Genomic DNA, 21,959 nt, shown 5'->3' on the forward strand with positions numbered 1-21,959 from the left:
ATATCATGATCTTATTCACCGATCCAATATTTATTAAATATCGAATCGACAACGAATAAGATTGTCACACATGTTCGTTCCTACTCAGTCTTCGGACATATATGCTCTAGTTTTTGAACGGAGTATGACAGAGATTATCTATATTTCATGCACAATTGAAAAGCCTCCCACATCAACTCTCTGTCTTTCGAACCACATTAGGATTTCCAGTTCAACTAATAGTTCGCAGATATATTTAACACGGCCAATAAAATTTTCTTCTCTCTCATTAGTATAAACTCGAGACTTTTGAATATCAGAATCACCGTAATTCATTATGGTCCCAAAAAACATATAATTTAAGGAGAAAGAATATTTTCCATTTTTACCACACCCTAGCTCTTTATGTCACGAAAATCTTGCTACTTTCGACCTACAAATTGGGAGTTCTCTAATTTTTAATGGTAATTTGTTAATAGAGGTACAATATAACAACGCATAATGCTCTATTAGAAGGAATATACTTTTGAAAAGCAAAGAAGATTAATGTGCTCAGTGAAGACATCCTTGCTATGGAAATTATGATTTATTAACAACTAATTTACCACAATCATATATTCCTCTATACATTATGAACTATTCTCATTTGCCTCGCAAATTAATATGGGCAAAATAAGAGTGTCGATCACACAAGACCTTTGGTTAAGCGTGGAAGAGTCCATCTACCCCGTCACATCCTTAGCGGTATGCCTTGCATCTGTATATGTTCAATATCCAGTACATAGATCACGAATAGATGAGAATTCTATTGATAAAACCTCTTTCAATCGTAGCTAGCCAATATCTTTATTACAAATGATTCCGAAAAATACAGGAGAAAAAAGAGGCATTTACTGCTGGAAAGAGGTAAGATCAAGCTGCAATGTGATATACCTGCAAGGTTACACTACTGCAGATGCACCTAAGCACAAGGAAGCATTAACACAGATGCTTCATTTGCAATCCAACTTTCAAAAAAAGTTGCAAATAATATCCAATATAATGATTTACCAATATCTTCAATTTGTTGGGTTTGTCTAAACTTCCAGAAAGAACTTGATATAGTTGATACCTAAACTATTTAACTTGAAGCTTCGTTAAATTTGAAGACGCAATCATAAAGCCTTCCTCCAAGAAACTGAGCAACTTCCGGATGCTTTACCTGTGTTTAAGGAACAAAAAAAAAATTTTTTTAAAAAGGTCAAAAAAAGTAACTTTCTTTTCGACTTCCTTTGGGGATCGCTTATATGGTTCTAAATGAAAGCATGAAGGTATATTACCATTCCAATCTTGAGGGAATCACATTTGAATCGAGCATACAAGTTTGTCTCTATTCCGCGGCCCTGCAATGAATTCAAAGAGAAGCTAAAAGTTGAGAGAGATTGGAAATTTAAAATATGGTGAGTGACGCGCTCCATGAAGATATAATTATTTTTCTGCATAGGATTTTTTTTGTTTAAATCATAACCCTTTAAGATTAGATTCAATCCTTATATTTTTATCAGGAATAAAGTGTTTAATTGTTCTCAAGACTATAGCTTGTTTAGGATTTCCTGATCTACAAATAGGCTTTTGATTGGTGACACTTTGACTTTATGAATAATAATCTGTAGAAGTTATGCAACTCACTTACATTTTCTCTCCTCTCTTTTTAAGAAACATGAGCAGGCAGGAGATTTGTAAATTTAAAAACTTCAAAACAATTTATTACAGTATGATGTCGAATATTCAGATGCTCATATTTTTTAAAGCAAAATCACAAATCGGGAAGTTCCAATACGAGGTAGCAGGAGCAGGTAATTGGTGGAAAATCTAAAATAAGAGGCTTTGATCAGTTTATATAACTTCAAGAGAAAAATATAGTTCCTAAAAAGTGGAGAAGTGCTTAGTAGTAAAAGTTATGAGAAGCCACGATGATCCATACCCTTCGTCCTGTCACAACAATACAGGAGAGAGAAGTGTGAAATGGCAATTGGCAATTAGAGCAGGAGACTTGCAGGCTAGGTGAGGGGTTGCAGACAGGTCCCCACCCACATGGAATCATTCCCATCCCTAATCTTTTAACGTAACTCTGTCCCCTAAGAAAATAGCTCTTCTAACTTGTAAAAGTAAAGGAAAACTCTAGCTGTTCATGTCCTGTAGGCAGCTTGCAACCAACTTCATTGAGGAGTTTGAGCTTTGCCGATTAGAGTCTTCCTAAATCTTGCTTTACACCCACATTGGCATCATTAATATCCCTAAACTTCTAATGCAACACTGCCCCAACAACATAGCTATTCACACTTATCAGAAAAAAAGAGACATAGCTATTCACATTCAAAGAGGCAGCACCAAATTAATTGTGAAGCTGACTTTTGCCATATTCTTTCCACATCTTACCTTATTGTCCTCATATTTAATCAATTGATACATTTCATTTATATAAATCATCTCCCATTTAAGCACAACTATAAAGAAGAAAACAAAATGTAAAACCCATAATACAAGGTACATATGAACCAAGTCACCGAGCAAAGTTATGTTGTTCGGACTCTAAAAAAAAGTTGCTGAACTCATGTCAGATCCACCAAAAACTGCGCTAATTTTGGTGGATCCGACATACAGCCGACAGCATTTTTAAAGAGTCTGAGTAGGAGCAAAGTACAAGACGCAAGCAGACGAATAGCCCTTGTAATAAAGCTTTTTAGAGGTCAACAACACGAAATAATCACTAAATTTTAACATGTCATGCCACAGAGGAGATAACAGTTTCAATTAATAACTGCAAAAGCCTTACCATGCCTTCTACAATGACGAGGTCAGCATCACTTGCCAAGTATGCCAGCTCCTGAGATACCGTTGTAAGATCAATAACCTGCAACAACATGCATAAATGCATTCAGTAAATAAACCTGACATCTGGACTAGTCCGAAATTGCCTCGTCAACCACTCAACCTGACATTCATGCAACTTATCACATGCCTAATACCCCAGCCCAGCCAAGCCAAGCTGGAGAGTAAGCTCAAGGGTAGGTGCATACTAAACTTAGGTTGGGTGAGAACCAAAATAGTTAGCCCTGAAGAATTCTCGCTTGCTTTAAAGTAGGAATTCTCAATAAGCTAAGACGAAATGTACAATTACGGGATAAGCAATAGAGGCATGAAATTAGGAGATTGATTGTAAGCCATGAGGGAACCTAAATCTAGAAAATAAGTTTCCCATTATCTTCTTGGAGGGTGCGGGAGGAAGCTCTGCAGTATGCAAATGAAGCTAAAAACAACTGCCACTTACCGGCAAATCATTACCAGAATTGGCAACTAAAAGATTGGATGTGTCAACACCTATGAGCTTCCCATGCTCATCTTTCAACTGTTATAACCAAAACATGTTAATACCAAACAAAAGCTGAGAGCCCCACAAGTTGAAACATAAGACATCTATTACCTTAGAAATAATCTCTACTAACTCGGGGTAAGTAACATCATTGATAGAAGGTAAGTCATTAGCAGCTAAAACAACCTGGCCAAAGAAAGCAGTAGTTAAATGAGATATGGAAACAGGAAAAACAAAGTGTTACCAGAAATGCTTTCATATACTACTGATAAGAGCTAAAAATAGCTTTCGAATATCAGCTAATCAATGTGGCAGCCAATTTGATGCAATTCATACTATCATCATGCTGACATATACGAAAATGTAACTTATTTGCTAGAGCTTCATACCTATTAAACTAGGGGTATTGAGGTCCTACACTTTATTTGCTTCAGGGGATTCATGAAATAGAAACACGACAAGAATGATGATATTTACCATACCAAAAGTGCTGCAACTATTGTTTAGCCATTAAAGCAACACAAAATCCCCACTCGAGTGTAAAGTTTTACTGGAAATAAACCATTTTCATTAACATCCTCATGTCGGCAAAAGAGCCAAAAGAGCAGTAACTGAGAATAAAGTTCAATTCTCAGAAGAGGCAGTCAAAATCCTCTCACAGTGATGTATACTACTTATTGATTTCGTGTGTACAAGTAAAAACCCATAAACCAAGCATATCAAAAAACACATAATGGCATTTCATTCAATACAATGAAATCAAAGAACAGTCCAGTTATTGGTGACAAACAATTTGAATTTAGTTTACTAAACACAAACACTTCCACAATCTGTGCATAAAAGGAGCAGGGACTCCAAAACATACCTGTGCTCCATGACGAAGTAATTCTCTAGCAAACGGCAAAATACCCAAAATAACATCTGCACCAGAATTATCAACAAAGATTACAGCCTGTATAAGAGTAAGGATGTCAGTGAAGGAACAGATATCAAATGTACTGGGTACTTCTCAAAGAAAATCATAAAACTCGGAAGCCACATGATAACAAAATATGATAAAATAGTCACCTTTTTCCATGTTTTTTTGCTCCATTTTGTAATAAATACGTCCAAATCATCTATAACCCAGGGTCGAGGGACAAGGTTTTGGAAACTAGCTAGAAAGGATATACCATCCTCTGAAAACAGCTCTGCAAGCTTCAAGAGAGGTTGAAGAAAGTAGACATTAATTACATGATCTTAAAAACTTTGAATAACTTTATAATTGCTGGCTGTGCAGGGCACAAGATTAAGATATCAAATAAACTCTGGAAGGTTTCAGCTAGTTAGAGTCTGAACAGGTTCCAACAAGATGCTCTGAGATATCATCTTTTATGCAATTTACGGAGCTCTCCCTATTGAAATGTGCATGTTGTGATATGTCAGGCAGACTCAGGTGTGCATGTCAAACAGGAATTCGTATATAGGCATGTTTGATTTCTAGCAGGTTTTATGTATCTGTAAAGATCTTTAGTGGGAATCTATATCATGTAACACCCGTTTGACATGAGTAGCTTTAGACAAATGAACAGTTTAACTTAAGACATAGGTGTTCTGCAATAAGTTTCTCAGAGCAAACATTCCAAATCATGAATCTAAACCATCTGAACTGGCTGATGTACTGGTAATTTTGAGCCTCATTGTATTACTACCAATGACTAAGGGCCTAAGCACTCTAAAGACTTCTCTGCTAATTCCCAGTTAATTTGCATCTTTCATTAAGTTTTAAAGATGGGAAATACACCTGATAATAGTCCTGGGAGATTGTAGAGTCCTAAAAACTGGAGAGACAGTGCAAAATGTGATTTTTGTAACTATTAGTCTTAAGCACAAGAAGTCAGGAATCATGAGGCAGACAATAATTTTCGGATCCTGGGAGTAAGACCAGGCAATACGACTTTTTGTTTGTCTGTCACTCAAAACTCATGCAATAAATCCCAAAGAAGGTTAAAAGAGTGTCGTTGCAGATACCAATCTTGTCGTAATCCTGTGAATAAGAAGGTCCCCCTCTAAATAAGATCAGTTTTGGGTGCTGAGCTGCTGACTTTTTGGCGTAAGAAACCCTTGAGCAAGATCATATTGCAGTAAATAGTAAGCGAGGTTGCAGCATTTGAAGTAGATCATGAGTATTGTCAATAAATTGAATAAAGTAGCTGAAATCTGTCATCTAGAGTGGTGGTTGTACGGAATGCACTTCTATTCAAGTTCCAAAGGTGGCAAGAAAAGGGAAATAAATAACTCAAGGAACCAACTGAGGAAATATGAACTTGAGCAACTTAACCTTCCACTAGAATTGAAAACCATCTATTTCTGTGGATGTCTGTACTTTAGGCATATTTGCATGCTTTTTTATTTTGCCCAAACATTGATAAAATTTATAACTTAGTAAAAAAAATTCCATTGGAATTTCTAGATAATTTGGGCATAGTATTGGATTTATATTGTCAAACTATATGATAAACCAAAGCAGTTGATTGGAAGTGTTTAGTTGCCATAACTTGACTTACTCCCAGGGTAATACACAATCCAAATGAATATAATGGTTCAGAATATTAATGGACTTCATGCAGTGATTATGAAGAAGTCATGGATCAAAAAGCATGGTTTACCTTTGCAGAGCCAAGATCAAATATATTTCCTGCAAAAATTCCTCTGACCAAATTTTCTACACGCTTGGCTTCATCCTCAATAGCATCATTAAGAGATACTACATCCTTAAATAAGGATATAGCCTTTGCATTTTCTTCATCCTAGCACATTTTAATACACCCAACAATGTTTCAAAGTTAAAATCTGATACTAATTTCTAATGTTGCAGGATAAGGAGCACAAAACAATTGATGATCTTTAAAGAAGTGGAACTGTTTATTTTGTAAAGTATGTCAATATCCACAAGCAGACATCCAGAAGCATGTCTGCACAGCAGATGCAATGCCTATCTTTTTTAAAAAAAAAAAATTATGGTAATACCTTTCCCTCAATTATTATATTTCTTTCACCACTTGCTAACAGGAGAGCCAACTTGAGGAATCTAATATTGGAGAAACGATACTAACCTTGACCTTTTTAAATATATCTCTGAACCCCACTTCCCTAAGCACTTGCTCTCTAAGGCGACAAAGAAGCTAAAAGAAAACAAAGGAGAAAGCGCTTTAGCTTTTGAGCAACAACAAGAAGTTATCAGGAAACATAAAGAGTCAACAATTGATAGCTTAATATGGTTCAACTTACAATGCAATCAGGAGGCCCTCCATGACTTTCAGGATCTTTCTTCATATCCTCAAGTATTGCAGAATATCTATCCACCAAAATAAGTACATGTAAAAGTTGGAAACTATCATCAATTTTCAATTTGTAAATATAAACCTCAAACCTTCTGAAGTAACTGACACTTGCTCAAGGTATGGTTTATTCTTCATCATTTTGATGACAAGTCAAAACCACTTACAATTAGAAGTAACTAAGTAACTTGCACAATAATCTTTTTCTTTTTTTAAGTAAATATCTTTTTTTTTGGATAAGTATTGATGAAATAAGCTATTTTATTGATTGGAAGAAGATGAAAAAGAACAGGTCCAAGTAATGCATAGTAAATTAAGAAGATTCATTTAACCAACCCCAACTAGTTTGAGATTGAGTTATATTGTTGATTGAAAAGGCTAATCTCGTATATAATACTTGGACTAATAGAGAATCTTGTACAAATGATTCTCTACTTATAACACCCAATCTCCAATGGCTAACTTGTGAATCATATGGTACTCTAAAGAACGTACAATCGAGTGAAAAATCCCTCCCACGCTTCCCATGGCTACAGTAAATTGCACACCTTTCATTTGCACACTTCAAATGGTTGACATTGGTCCTGTTATATCCTCCCACTTAACAAGCCCCACCTTGATTGTTTTTCTTTTATCCAGGTTATTCATTCTGCTCTTATTTCATAAGAATAAGACATCCATAATTAACATTTTCCCAATTTTCTCCCTCTCATCTGTCCTCTTCCTCTTCCTTGCTTCTCATTTCCTTTGTTAGTGGTGCGGAAGGCGGGCTTGAGGGGCTCTAACACCCTATGGTTAGGTACAACACAAGATGGCACTTAGCTTCATTTGGGTGGCACTCTTTAGTATATGCATCAAATTGCTGAAGCATGTGGCTCATTACGCTGCCAGGGTGAATGTCTGCTATGTTGCTCGGACTCTTCAAAAATGTCAACAGGTGCGTGTCAGATTCGGCAAAAGTAGTGTATGTTTGGAGAATCCAACACGGGGGCAACATCAAGAGTGAAGAGTCCGCTAAAACTATAAACAGTAGATATAGTTAGTTAATCAGTAATTAATGAAATTGAATGAGATGTTAGTACCTAAAAGTAGGAAACTATGGATTTATTACACGGAAATTAGTCTGGGAACTTATATTAGAAACTTCAAATGCATCTTTGCATATCAATCAGAAACTTTAAGTAATTTTTTCACTTGGTTGACGTTTTAAACAATCGTTCTTTTTTGTCAGTTCCTTTGTCTATATAATTTCACTTGTGTTTATAGTTAGTCGTCCACGCATTACATTTGTTTTAATTTTTCTACGTACGCCCGTAATCACAAAAACTTTTGCTTGGTATTTCTATGTGCTTTTTGCCTTTGATAACACTACATTAACTGGAAGTTGCATTATGTAACATAAAGTACCAAACTTGAAACGTACCAAAAAAAAGAGAGGAAAGAAAATGTAATCACGTGAGCAAAAAATGAAATTACATGAGAATAAAGTCCGCCAGCTGCTCCACACACCCTTTTCAGCACATTGTACTTAAGTTGGGTTGTTGGATAAATAGAGATTCAAAGAATAGACTAAAAACAGCTTTCTTTCAGCACACTGTACCCACCACTTCCCTCCTCTAACAAACGGGATGAAAAAGATGAACTTGTTCTCTATTCAATTGACTATCCTAATCCCTGAAACGAGAGGCAACATGAAAACACACAATAGTATAGAAGGATACCTCTGAGCAAACTTTTCAGCTCGAATAGGAGCATCTGGAACACTGTCATCGCTCTCAGCCCTCTTCCTGCATTAATTAACAAAAATCAAGTAATTCGATGGGTTAATCCGGAGAACAATCAAAACTCCGCACCACTCACAGATACTGTTTTTCCTATATTGTACAGTAAAATCAGATATCGAACTATTTGGAGCAATAGTTAGCTTAATAAGGTGACTATTAAATCCAAAAGGTATGATCTACACATCATTTCTCGAATCTACAAACGGAGGTGGAAAACAAAATAGTGTCTTCTCATCCTCACAGTACAAAACGCAGAAATCTAATTCAAACAGAAAAAATAAGTACCTAAACGAAGGGATGGAATTCATAAAGAGGTCGATCCAGGAAAGCTCGGTGGGGGTTGGTTTCTTGGGATTGTCGGAAGGGAACCTGTAAGGGATCGTGCATGCTCGATAATTCGATTCAATCGGTGTTGTCAGCAATGGGAAAGGCACCAGTTCGCCGGAGCTCTCCATTTTTTGCGCCTTCTCTCGCCGCGCGTTTCAACTGGCTCAGTGATCCCGTATGTCACTCCTCCTTTATGCTTACGTTGAAAGCTAAAATAACACACAGTGAGAGTTTAGAGATTATCCTCTTTTTCTTCCTTTTTGGTAACCCCTCCACTACCCAAAAAATGAAATCCTGTTTCTATGCAATAACTCGCAAATTACCCTCTATATAACTTTGGTGTAACGAGCTCGACTCCAAAGGAAAATCCGTTATTTTTGCTTGACAAGAATTTCGAACTTGTGACATTCAACATGAAAATTCCAAACTCAAATTACTGGACTACCCTTCGAGGTAAAATGAATGTTTACACTAGGTAGCCTATATTTGAGTATGTTATTTGGTTTAGTGTATATTTGTGTATAAATATTTGTTATATACTATTACTTGCTTTTATATAAGGTTGATACGTTATGTATAACATTTTTTTCTCGAAGTATTATATTGTATATTGAATTTATGTGACGAAATATTATATGTTGGATTGTATATTTTTTTTAAATTTCACAAAAATGATATAGAGAATATCCATTACTTCGATCAGAACACTATGATAACTTGAGTAGTGCATTGAGGGTGAGTTCCCCAACAAACAACTTCTATCTATGAGCATGAGTGTTTTTATTGTGAATACATCGATCAAGTTTTCATGGTTGATTCTCACACACAACTTATTATTAACTTTGGTCTAATATTAACTTGTCATTAGGGAACATGTCTTGTTTTTCCCTTGATCTCTTAATCAATAGTTTGAGATGTAACATTGTTTCCATTGCTCGAACTCTTGACCTCTAGAAACGAAACATAATAAAATCAAAATACTAAAAGTAGATGAAAGAAATATTCAAATAGCATGTTCATCATATATTAACCACTGATCTAATAGTTTAATACATTGGTTTTAATCTTGGTACCTCCTCTTCAGTCTCATCTAAGAAATCTAGGGACTGACCATAATACTTCTCTGCTTCCTGCCTTACAAAAGCTGAAAGATTCGTTTCTTCATTCGATTCCAAACCATTTATCAATAGTTTAAAGGTCAACTTATCGGGATCACATCCTCTCAACTTCATCAAGTAAAAGACCTCCAATGCGAGCCTCGTAAGATTAAATTTCATTAAGCTTTCCAACAATGCAACAAAGCCTTCAATGTGAGGTTCTAAACTACTTTCCATTTTCAATGCCATGATAAGACAGCTGATATCTTCAAGTAATCCGTTGCTTCCCAAACAGGACACAATTTCAGCATACAGTTTGAGCTGCGGTCTATAGGATGTCTCCTTCTGAACTTCCTCAAAAACCTATATCAGGGAATACATAATAATTAGGAGCTGCCAACATTGTGGAAGTCAACAAATTTTGATGAATCCAGGAGTGCAAAGCCAGTGTGATGTAACAGTTCCAAGTATGACTAAACATCACCAAAACTTTGGTCATTAGAAGTCTTCCACAGTCCCATCAATCATCAAATTGAACAGTAAATTACCAATCAAAGCACAACTTGGACAAAGGAAAGAAGAAAAAGAGAAAGGATAGCTGAACTAGGAAGCAGATAAAAGTAGGGGAAAGATCATGAAAAGCTTGATCATGTTAACATCCCCTATTATTCGCTACGAGAAGGGTATCTCTCTGGGATGACATTAAATAAGTCTCGCTGACCATGTCGCATAAATGGGACTAATTTCATCTTGGAGAAGTAAGATGACTGGATTATTAGTTAAAGAATGCTTCCCCACGTTTTTCAAATCCGCGGTCCATATCTCACTCTAAGAAAACCCAAAAAACTTCTAGAAGAACTTCAGAACATCACTGCACCTGCACTCTTCAAATAGGAATAATGAAATGCAGAAATTCCAGTGGAATTGAACATAAAGATGAAGAAGTCTTATTAAGTCATATCTTATGTAAAGTTAAGAGAAACAATGGAGTTAGTTATAAGTTAAACGGAAAAGGGCCAAAAACACACATCAACTATGCGAATTGGTACAAAACTACACTCCTTCTACCTTTCGGGCCTAAAATGCCCTTGATGTCAACCTTTTGGCTCTATTTTCCCTCATCTATAACAGCCTAAATAATAACCTCAATTAGAAAATTCATTTATGACGTGTAGCTATCCTAATAATTAATTAAACTAATTTAAAAAAAACACCAAAAAGCCCTACCCATAAACCTAGATCTTTTAACACAATATTACCCAGATCTTTTAACCCAATATTCATCCCCAAACCTTTTAACCTAAAAAAACTTACGCTCATCATCTTCAAATCTCCTCTCTTCTTCCTCAATCAAAGCTCACCAAAACTCAAACTTTCTTGCCAACAATTACAAGTTTCTACTCTTCTTGCAGTTGCGGTTTAATATCCTCACCCACTGAAGTAGGAATTTCTCTATTTTTAGTATTTTCAGTTACGTTTCGAATGTTGTTGTAATTTGATATATATTTAAATTTTTATGTTGTTGCGTGTGTTATATGCTTCTTGTAGTTGTTTTTAGAAGATACACATTCGTTATTATCTCAATTTATGATTTTTTTAAAGAAAAAATGCACAATTACCCCCTCAACCTATGTCCTAAATTTCAAAGACACACTTATATTATACTAAAGTCCTATTACCCCTCTAAACTTATTTTATGAGTAATTTTCTACTCCTTTTTGGCCTACATGACACTACTTGAAAAAAAAAGTCAACCAGCGTTGGCCCACAAGAAAGTGTCACGTAGGCCGAAAAGGGGTAGAAAATTATTTAACAAAACAAGTTCAGGGGGTAATAGGACCTTAGTATAGTATAAGTGTGTCTTTGAGATTTCGGGCATAGGTTTAGGAGGTACTGTGCATTATCCTTTTTTTAACAATGTTGTCCCAAACTGAAACTTCTATTTTTTCCAGCATATATTTTTCTCTGTTTTTTGTGATTTATTGTATGTTAGGTATGTCATACTTAAATAAATTTATTTATTTTTGGTGTTGCATTCTCTATGTAATCTGATAGACGTTTTATATCATGAATGACTGAAAAGGTTGATGTGGTCCTTAACTATGGGGGCAAGTGAGTCCTAACTCCTCAAGTTAATTACATTACAAAATCGACTCATATACGGGAAGAGTATGATCTAGATTTGCTATCATATAATAGACCTTTGTTCAGAATACACTGAACAATTGTGTTTTACCAAGGTGAAACAACTACTATGTGGGGGTCTTCTAATAAGTATTATTATGTAGAGGGCGATTCAGAAATTAAAACACTCCAGATTGCATTGTCTACTCAATCTAGTGTTCTTTAACTTCAATGGTTTGTTGTTGAGAAGGGTGAATATATTGTCCCAGCTCTTGTCATCAATCAACATAATGAAACTTTCCCTATCACAATAGAAGCAATAATACGGAATGAATCTCTCCCTATTACAGTATATATAATAATTAATGAAAATATCAATCAACTTAATGAAGTCTGTCTTGTGACAATATGTGAATCAAGTGAGGAAGAGAAGGGTGAAAATGAACATTTTGCTAGTAATCATGATAGTGATGAGTTGGAATTTTTTAGGAGGGAAAAATAAGAAATGTAACTGAGAAACTACATAATTTTTTGGAGTTGGAAAGGGTATGACCTTCGAGAATCTTGATGAAGCTAAAAAAATTGTGACTTATTATTCAATTGTTAGGAAGAGGAGCCTTAGAATTGTAAAGAGTGACTCTACCAGACTTAGATATAGGTGTGATATTGGTTGTCCTTTTTTGTGTCCAATATCAAAAATTAAGAAAGCCAAGAATTTGAAATTAAGACCTTAGAAACAAAACATACATGCCAGGAAGCCTTTAAGAATAGAAGAACTACTCGACAAACTTTAATATACTATTTCAAGAACAAGGTTCAGAATAACCCCAAGTACAAAGTGAAAGACGTGAGACAAGATGTAGATGATCACTTATCCTAAATATAAGTTATTCATAAATGAAGAAGGGTTAAAAGACTTATTTTAAAGAAATTGGAGGGTAGTTTTATTGATGATTTCAACAAATTGGAGGCTTAAGCTCAAGAATTGAAGAATAACAATTTTGTTTCTGATGTAGTGATAAACATATCTAAAGATGTTTTGGAACAAGGAAAAAGAAGATTTTCAAGAATATATGTTTGCTTTCAAGCTTTGAAAAGTGGATGGAGAGTTGGTTTGAGGCCATTTATAGGGCTAGATGGAACATTTTTAAAAGGAAAGTGTAAGGGAATAATGTTGCTTGCCCTTGGACAAGATTCAGTAAAACATTTCTATCCACGTGCTTGGGCAGTGGTGGACAAAGAAACAACTAGAACAAGGAAATTGTTCATTGAGAAATTCATTAGAGCTAAATGATTCACATTTATGTCTGATATGCAAAAGGTAATAATTTGTTAATTTCTTTATCACTTTATGATTTTTCTTTTGTATACAGTTGAACTACGTAAGTTGCTTCCAAAAGCACATCGTAGATGGTAAGGCACATAGAAGTCAATTGGGCCAAGACTTGGAGAGGTGTAGAGATGAAAAAATTATTGTGGTGGTTTTCTTGGAGTACATATGAAGAAGAATTTCAAGATCAATTAAAAACCATAGGTTCTACGTCTGAACAAGCTCCTAAAGATGTGTTATGCTACCCGCCACAACACTAGTGCAGGGCCTATTTTGATACAATTTGCAAGAGTCACGCATGTGATAATAATTTTAATGAGTCATTCAACAAATGGATTTTGAAAGCAAGGTCAAATCAATAATTACGATGTTGGGAGATATCAAAATCACGGTATTATCTGTGCTTATTCATAACTACTTGACATAATGTAATCTCACTATGTACATATATGAGTATATGAACTCCATTCCGGTGGGTAACAAACCTTAAGTGGGGTTTATTCGTCTCTAATGAAAGGAACCGATAGTTGAAAAAAAACCCTACATTTGAGAGAGTTGAAATCTCACTCATAGATTTGAAAGAGTTGAATAGGACTCTGTGAGCTACATCGAAGACTTACTTCCCGAAGCGAGTGAGGCATAGGGACATGCTATACAAAGCGAAGGCACCCTCTATTGCTTTAAAGTAAACAGTATGAATTTGCAACTAAAACATGTGGGAAAGTTGAAGCATTCTAAAAATGAAGAACCCCGAACAGTCGTGGAGGCTTGAAAACAAGACAGTTCGAAAAAAGAGCCTTTTATTTACACGCTTTCGAGTAGAATAGACAAGACAATTGTAATTGACAAAGTGAGGGAGGTGAGTCTTGTCTACTTTCACTTTGTCGTACTCAGAGGTCCCGAGAGTAAATGCCAGACGAAACGATGGTGGCTCCATACTGGGGAATGTCGGGTTCTTATGGATGCATTAACTAGAAATTGGTTGAAATTAGAAGTAATTCTAACAGAAGTTATTGTATCGTTTGTCCCAATGATAGCCTTTTTTATCTCATTCATATTTCAAATTCGTTAGAAATCGTTTACGGTGGGTGGATAAGCAAGAAGGGGTTCATGTGGTTAGACTAACTGGACGAGAAGGCTAGTGAGGTTCTTGATATGGTGAAATGAAAGATCTTTCACTATATATATATATATATATATATATATACATACATACATAGCGAGATTATATTATATCAAATTAGTTATGAATAAACATAGATAATATCTTGATTCTGAAATCTTCCAACATCGTAATTATTGATTTGACCTTGCTTCCAAAATTCATTTGTTGAATGACTCAGTAAAATTATTTTCACATGTTTAACTCTTGTAGATTGTGTCAAAATAGGCCCAACATAAAGTGTTGTATATGTAGCAAGTAGCATAAGAGATCTTCAGGAGCTTGTCCAAACATAGAGCCCATGATTTTTAATTGATGTTGAAATTTTTCTTCATATGTACTCCAAGCATACCACCACAATAATTTTTTAATCTCTATACCTCTCTAAGTCTTGGCCCAACTGGCTTCTATGTGCTTTACACCATCTATGATGTGCTTTTGGAAGTAACTGACCAACAACACCAATCAACCCCGGAAACAACAAACAAGAAAACAAGTTATCTAATTCAAGTGTCTAATTTAGAGAAATCATAAAGTGATAAAGAAATTAAAAAATTATTACTTTTTGCTTATCAGACATAAATGTAAATCCTTCACCATCTTTTAGCTCTAATGAATTTCTCAACAACACAATGAACAATTTCCATGTTTTGGTTGTTTCCCTATGCATCACTGTTCAAGTTAGTGGATAGAAATGATCCAGTGAATCTTGTCCATGGACAACAAACAATATTCTCTTACACTTTCATTTTAAAAATATTCCATCGAGCCCTATAATTGGCCTCAGACCAACTCTCCATCTATTTTTATAAGCTTGAAAGCAAACATACATTCTTGAAAATCTTATTTTTCCTTGCTCTAAATCATCTTTAGATATGTTTATCACCACATCAGAATTAGGATTGCTATCCCTCATTTCTTGAGCTAAGGCCTCCAATTTGTTGAAATTGTCAATAAAACTACCCCAGTCCCTCCAAGACAAGTCTTTTAACCCTCTTCATTTTTGAATAACTTAATTCTACATCCTGCCTCATGTTTTTCACTTTGTATTTGGGGTTACCTTGTTCTTGAAGTAGTATACTAAAGTTTGTTGAGTAGTTCTTCGGTTCTTAGAGGCTTCCTAGCATGAATGTTATATTTCTAAGGTCTTAATTTCAAATCTTTGGCCTTTCTTAACTTCTCATATTAGACAAAAAAAAAAGGACAACCAACATCACACCTATATCTAAGCCTGGTAGAATCACTCTTCACAACTCTAAGGCCACTCTTCCTAACAAATGAATAATAGCTTACAATTCTTTTAGCTTCATCAAGATTTTTGAATACCCTTTTCCAACTCCAAAAAGTAGTCTAGTTTCTGAGATACTTCTCTTATTTCTCTCCTAAAAAAGTTTCAACTCATCACTATCATGATCACTAGCAAAAAGGTTCATTTTCACCCTTCTCTTCCTCACTTGATTCACCATCAGTTACTACATTTATCGTCACAGGACAGTAATTATTGTATTTACTGTAATAGGGAGAGATTCATTCAGTTGGCGATGTCACCATAACCATCAATTACTGTATCTACTATGATAGGGAAAGGTTCATTACGTTGACTAACGTCAAGGGCTGGAACAATATATTCACCCTCCTAAACAACAAACAATTGAAGTTGAATCATACTTGAGTAGACAATGCAACCTGCAGTGTTCTAATTCTTGAATCACCCTCTACTTTATAATACTTATTAGAAGGCCCCAAAGCATAGCAACTGTTTCACCTGACTAAAACACAATTGTTCGGTGTATTCTAAACAAAGGTCCATATATGATAGCAAATCTGGATCATACTCTTCTCATATATGAGTCCATTTTTTAATGTAATCAACTAGAGGAGTAAGGACCCACTTGTGCCCATAGTTAAAGACCGCATCAACCTTTCAACCATTCTTTCAAGAAAGTCACACGACAGATATTGAAAAAAAAAAGAAAGTGACTTATCAAAAAACAACTATCAAGGAATCTACCAATATTTTATGTGAAGATAATGATAAAGGGTAAAGGGATAGGGACCACATGTTATGCCTATCAGATTACATTGAGAATGCAACACTATAAATAAATAAATGCATTTAAGTATGACATACCAAACATACAAGAAATCATGGAAAACAAAGAAAATACACAAAATGTATGTTAGAAAAGATTGAAGTTTCAGCTTGAGACAACATCGTCAAAAAAACATAAATCGAGATACTAACGTAAACATAAAACACATGTTCTTCTAAAAACAACTACAAAAAGCATATAACACATCTAACAACATAAAAAAATGTACACATACATCAAATTACAACATTAGACAAATTCGAAACTTAACTAAAAATACTAAAAATAGAAAAAATTCTTCTCGAGTGGGTGAGGATATTAATTTGCAGTTGCACAAAGCGTAGAAACTTCAAGCAGTTGGCAAGGAAGTTTGAGTTCTAGTGAGCTTCGATTGAGGAAAAAGAGAGGAGATTTGAAGATGATGAGCGCAAGTATGTTTTAGGTTAAAAGGTTTGAGGATGACTATTGGGTTAAAAGATCTGGGTTTACGGGTGGGGCTTTTGGGTGCATTTGCTTTTTTAATCAGTTTAATTAGTTATTTTGGTAACCAATAGGATAGCGACACATCATAAATCAATTTGCTAATTGAGATTATTATTTAGGTTGTTAAAGAATAGACCAAAAGATTGACGTCAAGGACATTTTAGGCTCAAAAGGTAGAAGAAGGGTAATTTTGTACCAATTCGCATAATTGAGGGGTATTTTAGACCCTTTTCCATAAGTTAAATGTGTAAAAATTCACTGCATGTCTACTTTCATTGAACACAAGTGGGAGAATATTGTCAAACCCATAGAATATTAAGTAGGATGTACATATTCCATATATTATCATGTTTAAAATACCGTTATAAAATTCCTATATAAGGAGTTCCTTTAGATGTAGTTAACCAATCCACTAGTATCACATATATCAAAGTCTCCGCTATCCAGGTATGCAAATAAGTAGTGGTTTAAGGCTGCCTGTGTTCCCAAAGTTTTTTTTTAAGTCTCTTTTTCTTTTCAATGATGTTCCTAGCCGTACCATCTTTCTACTCTCCTTTGTAAAGCTCCTGATGTCATCAGCCCGAATAAGCTAGCCTGTTAAGTCAGCAATTCATAATTGTCGAGAGTTACTGGTCCAAGTAAACGAACTTGTCAAGTAATCACTCTACACCTAACTAGTCAATTAGCAATCCATTTCAATTGATCTATTAAGTCAACAACCCACAGCTGTCCAGTCAACATCTAGTCAACTGCAACGACAACATCAACAATCATGTCATTATCCTGTCAGCTGCATATCCCTTTCATGTCACCGTGCATTGCCAGTGATCACTAGCCAAGCTGATAGTATCTTATTCTAGTAATATAATCAAATTGGCAGCACATCTACCTTAGGTGCTGCTGCGACTAGGGGTCATTGATAAGCAAGACCCATAACGATAGGAGTTAAAAGTGAGAGCCACTAACATGTACGAGTGACCTACAGAAATATCTATGCCGAAGGTGTTTGGTGAATATACTTTCAACTAAGATACCAACCTCATCAGCCAACTGAATGCCTTACTATCATTCAGGTAACACCTGAGTTTTTTGACTTGTGTGATGAACTTTATTTTTTATAACGGTGGTATTCGAGCCAGCTTATGTGCATATTGACTATTCCATTGTGAATCTGCAACCTCCCCCTTAACTCTAGTACCGGGTATCTCTGTCCAACAAGGCTTAGGCATATGAGAAAAAAGTGCATACCATTTTGTCTCTTGCCTCTGCTGGAATTTGAACCTTGGTTTCCAAAATTTTCACACACTTCATTGACCGCTAGATCACCCCTTTGGGTACTTGACACTATGAGTATTGAACACCAGTACTTATAATTAGGAGAGGTGATTAAACATGACATGACACACTTGCAAGGGGTGAGGGCATGACTCTAGATAGGAAGATATGGAGGTTGATAATTAGGATAGAAGGTTTGTAGGTAGTCAACCGTTGTCTAATCTCCCTTACCAGTATTGTTATTATTACTCACATTCTATTTTATTGTTACATGTTGTTTTCTTTGCGTCAGTTATCATATTATGTTGTTGTTGATGTTCTCTTTTCCATTATGTGCAACATCACTGCTTCGCTACTGTATTTTCCTTTCCATGATTAATTTTATTATGTTTTACTTGAGCCGAGGGTCTATCGAAAACAACATTTCTGCCTTCAGAAGGTAGGGCCTTCCCCAGACCCCGCTTTTAGGATGACATTAAATATGTTGTTGTAGTTGTTAGTCCTTTCTCCAACTCATACAATCCTTGGATGGAAGAACCATCACAACCTTACATGGAGATGATTAGATTGTGATAATACCTATGAATGGATTCCAACCTCAGTCTCACCCTGGCGCAGCCTACTCAAAACCAGATGTCTTTGGAGGGTGTAATAGAAAGAATATCTGCATATATTAGCTTGTAGCAGCTGGAATAATTCTATTTATATTGACACTACTAATTAAGAGCCTTATCCTACATTATTGAAATTGTGGAAGATATGGTATTACTGAATATAATCAGGTAGCATCAGTAAGTGTTGAGGAATTAACACAACACATCCTTTCTAGTTCCAGTTATAAGACTTGGGATGACTTATGGTCTTTTGGGGAATAAAAGTTGCTTAGTCCCCCAGCTGGAACGTGTCCATCAGAAAAAGGGAAAGTACTCTCAATATCTTCGCCAAAAGTGGCATGGTAAACTGTTCATTGATCCTAGTCAGAAACTTTATGTGAAGATTAGGAAAAATACTCAGCTTATCAGGTGTACTGATGCAAAATGAGTTGAAACTCTATCTGACAGGTGATTCAGATCCGGTATCATGAACTGATTGATGGAAAATTGCTCTCTTGAAACAAAAAGAAGCGAAGGTAGTTGCCGCCAAGATCAAGCACAGAAGTCGAGCATAGAGCTATGATATTGGTAGTGAACTTATGTAGTTGAAACAATTATCTGAGAAGTCAAAAGTTTGAAAGGTATAGTAAATGAAATTGATTTGTGACAATGAAGTTATAATGGATATTGTGTATAGTCCAGTATTACATGAGTGGACTCAAGACATTGAGTTTGATTGTCACTTTATGAGTTTATCTGATAGTAAGTACAACTTGAACTTCTTCTCCTATAATTCTGTTTGGCTAATACATTCAGCAAAGCACTCTAAGGACCTAGGATAATATATATGTGAGGCAAGGTTGGAGCCTATGATCTACTCCATCTTGAGACAGAAAATTACAGTATGACCAGATTCATTGCATTACTATAGGAAAAAGAATATTCCAACCTTCCCTATGATATCGTTCGCAGCCTTAGACCTTTATATCAGATGCCGCTTTTGTGCATAGTGGCAGCGGTAAATCCAGGATTTAAACTTGGTGGATTCGACCTTTATTAGCACGAAACTCATTATATTTTTGAAATTATGGGTTCAGATTTAAAATTTGTCGAAACTTTAGTGGGTTTTGACATATATTCTACGCTCCAAATGGTTATGGATAAGCCGTTTGCCACGGAGCTACATCCACCACTGCATAGTGTCTCATTAACCAATATTAAGTTCTCTATTTTTCTTCTTGTTTCACATCTCATATTTAGCAAAAATCGATAAACCTACTAACCTTGATTCATTAACTACACTTTAGTGTCCTAAAAGAAACAACCCTCCCCCGTTACCTTCCATTTCTGGGCAAGCATCTTGAGAAAACTATAATACTTCCTCGAATCATTTAGGCACAGGTCCCTACCGTTCCAATTCAAAACTTTTAGCTTCATTGTGTTCCCTCCCACAACCGCTATGGGATTTCAACACATTTGAGTATAGTCAACATCTTCCTACAATTTCCCTCTCCAAAATTATCCTCTTAACTGAATAGAAACTCCAATTGCTTCAATCTTAAGCTGCAAGGACTCATTAGAGTAGAATTTTATTAGGTCTCCACACAGCTGCTCTCGAATAAAGCTTGAACTACCTCTTTGGAACTTCTTTTTTATGCATACCCTCAATTGCTTGCTTAGTTTTTGGAACACTCATTTGACCATTTTAACACTTCTGTTAACAATAGTCCATACGTTATGTCCTTGCATGTTGATGGAGGTAAGTGATTAATACTGAGGGTGTAAGAATTGGGGCGTTTTTCAGTTTTTTTCTTCTTTCAGTTGGGAGACTAACTAAATGACATTCAAATATAAAGGATTTGAGAATCGAACAACTAAGCAAGAGAATAAACTAAAATATGAGTGGCGCTAACCTTAAGAGCTAAGAGGCATTGATTCTGGCGGAGAAGTTCACGGAGAACAGCTATCATATCATTCTTAATCAAACGCCTGACCTTGCTATTAAACACCTGTTCCACCGCGGAGTCATCGTTTTTGTTGGCAACCCGCTTCAGTGCCTGAACAGTCTGAATGGCTTCAATACTTAGGTTTCTCCCTTTCTGCAAGGGTTTTCGATTTTTGCTCCTGTCTCGCATACTAATTCTCAGATTTCCACCACATTTAGACCAAATCCCGGACGCTACTGAACTGAATACGATTTCCGGTATATGTCGCCCGCCGTGAATCCCTGTGTCAAGTGGATACGCCGAAAATCGTGCACATTGGCACCAGCTATTCATAATGATACGAGAGAGAAATGAGAAACCTCTCTGTTCGTGGCTTAAATGCTCTGTTTTGAAGTAGTAGGTATTATATAAGAGGAAATTTAGCGTGGTGTCCTAAAAGACTTATTAGTGTTTTTTTTTTTAGGATGTCGCATATGATTATTTATTCTAAATTCTAAATGAGGATAATTGAATATTAAGTTGTTTGTACTTTTTAAAAATATTATGGTATTTGTATTGAATTTTTTAAAAATAGATTTGACATGAATTATTGATATTTTTAAAGAGTTCAAGCAATATAAGTTGAATAAATTTGATATCTTGAAATATGGAATTAGAATGTATTAAGACATTCTGGTTCATATTTGGTGCAAGCGCTAAAGCACTGAAAGGATCTTTCAATAGTAGGAGAGCATTGAGTATGACACATCTCTAGTGTATTGATTATTGTGTCAACGATAAACGTTGGATAGTCAAATGCGGAGCAAATAACTGTTGAAAGCATTTAGATAGTAAGTTCACTCTAACATGAGTGTTCATCTATTATGACTTTTCCAGAGTTTTTGATAGCACAACCAAAATAACACACTAATAATTATAAGAAAACAATTTTTTTAAATGACTTTAATTTGATCTGGTTTATAGATTTAAATAAACCTAGATAATTAATTTAGTTACTTCATTAGTGAAAAATCAAACCAAACTTACTTATGTACGTCCCTAGACAACATACCTAAATTCTAAGTCTTGCCTAGCACAACTTCTAGTCAATTGAA

The 21,959-nt window shown here is 35.4% G+C and overlaps 2 protein-coding genes across 2 annotated transcripts; both read right to left on the reverse strand.

Annotated features, from left to right (window-relative positions):
* Positions 1–761: 761 nt before the first annotated feature.
* Positions 762–9,748, reverse strand: LOC101253540 (damage-control phosphatase At2g17340). The gene is made up of 12 exons (XM_004248959.5): positions 8,721–9,748; positions 8,373–8,438; positions 6,602–6,668; positions 6,427–6,495; positions 5,980–6,120; positions 4,400–4,528; positions 4,197–4,283; positions 3,443–3,517; positions 3,290–3,367; positions 2,795–2,872; positions 1,299–1,361; positions 762–1,180 (listed from the first exon to the last, which is right to left on the reverse strand). The coding sequence occupies exons 1-12, from the start codon at positions 8,888–8,890 to the stop codon at positions 1,100–1,102; spliced, it is 1,104 nt and encodes a 367-aa protein (XP_004249007.1). The 5' UTR covers positions 8,891–9,748; the 3' UTR covers positions 762–1,099.
* Positions 9,749–9,762: 14 nt separating this feature from the next.
* Positions 9,763–21,274, reverse strand: LOC101253840 (pentatricopeptide repeat-containing protein At1g62350). Its single transcript, XM_004248960.5, has 2 exons — positions 20,833–21,274; positions 9,763–10,222 (listed from the first exon to the last, which is right to left on the reverse strand). Exons 1-2 carry the CDS (start codon positions 21,196–21,198, stop codon positions 9,809–9,811), a joined length of 780 nt encoding a protein of 259 aa, XP_004249008.1. The 5' UTR covers positions 21,199–21,274; the 3' UTR covers positions 9,763–9,808.
* Between the last annotated feature and the right edge of the window lie 685 nt (positions 21,275–21,959).

Source organism: Solanum lycopersicum, chromosome 10 (genome assembly GCF_036512215.1).
Source record: "Solanum lycopersicum chromosome 10, SLM_r2.1".
Lineage (NCBI taxonomy): Eukaryota > Viridiplantae > Streptophyta > Magnoliopsida > Solanales > Solanaceae > Solanum > Solanum lycopersicum.

What these genes read in the sequence shown, in the direction of transcription:
- LOC101253840 (XM_004248960.5), bottom strand. Translation starts at nt 21,198, where the DNA reads ATGAATAGCTGGTGCCAATGTGCACGATTTTCGGCGTATCCACTTGAC. An exon ending in AATGCCTCTTAGCTCTTAAG is followed by an intron (nt 10,223 to 20,832) that starts GTTAGCGCCACT and finishes TCCCTGATATAG; the next exon opens with GTTTTTGAGGAAGTTCAGAA.
- LOC101253540 (XM_004248959.5), bottom strand. Translation starts at nt 8,890, where the DNA reads ATGGAGAGCTCCGGCGAACTGGTGCCTTTCCCATTGCTGACAACACCG. An exon ending in GCAAAAAAACATGGAAAAAG is followed by an intron (nt 4,284 to 4,399) that starts GTGACTATTTTA and finishes ACTCTTATACAG; the next exon opens with GCTGTAATCTTTGTTGATAA. An exon ending in TACTTCGTCATGGAGCACAG is followed by an intron (nt 3,518 to 4,196) that starts GTATGTTTTGGA and finishes TTCTTTGGCCAG; the next exon opens with GTTGTTTTAGCTGCTAATGA.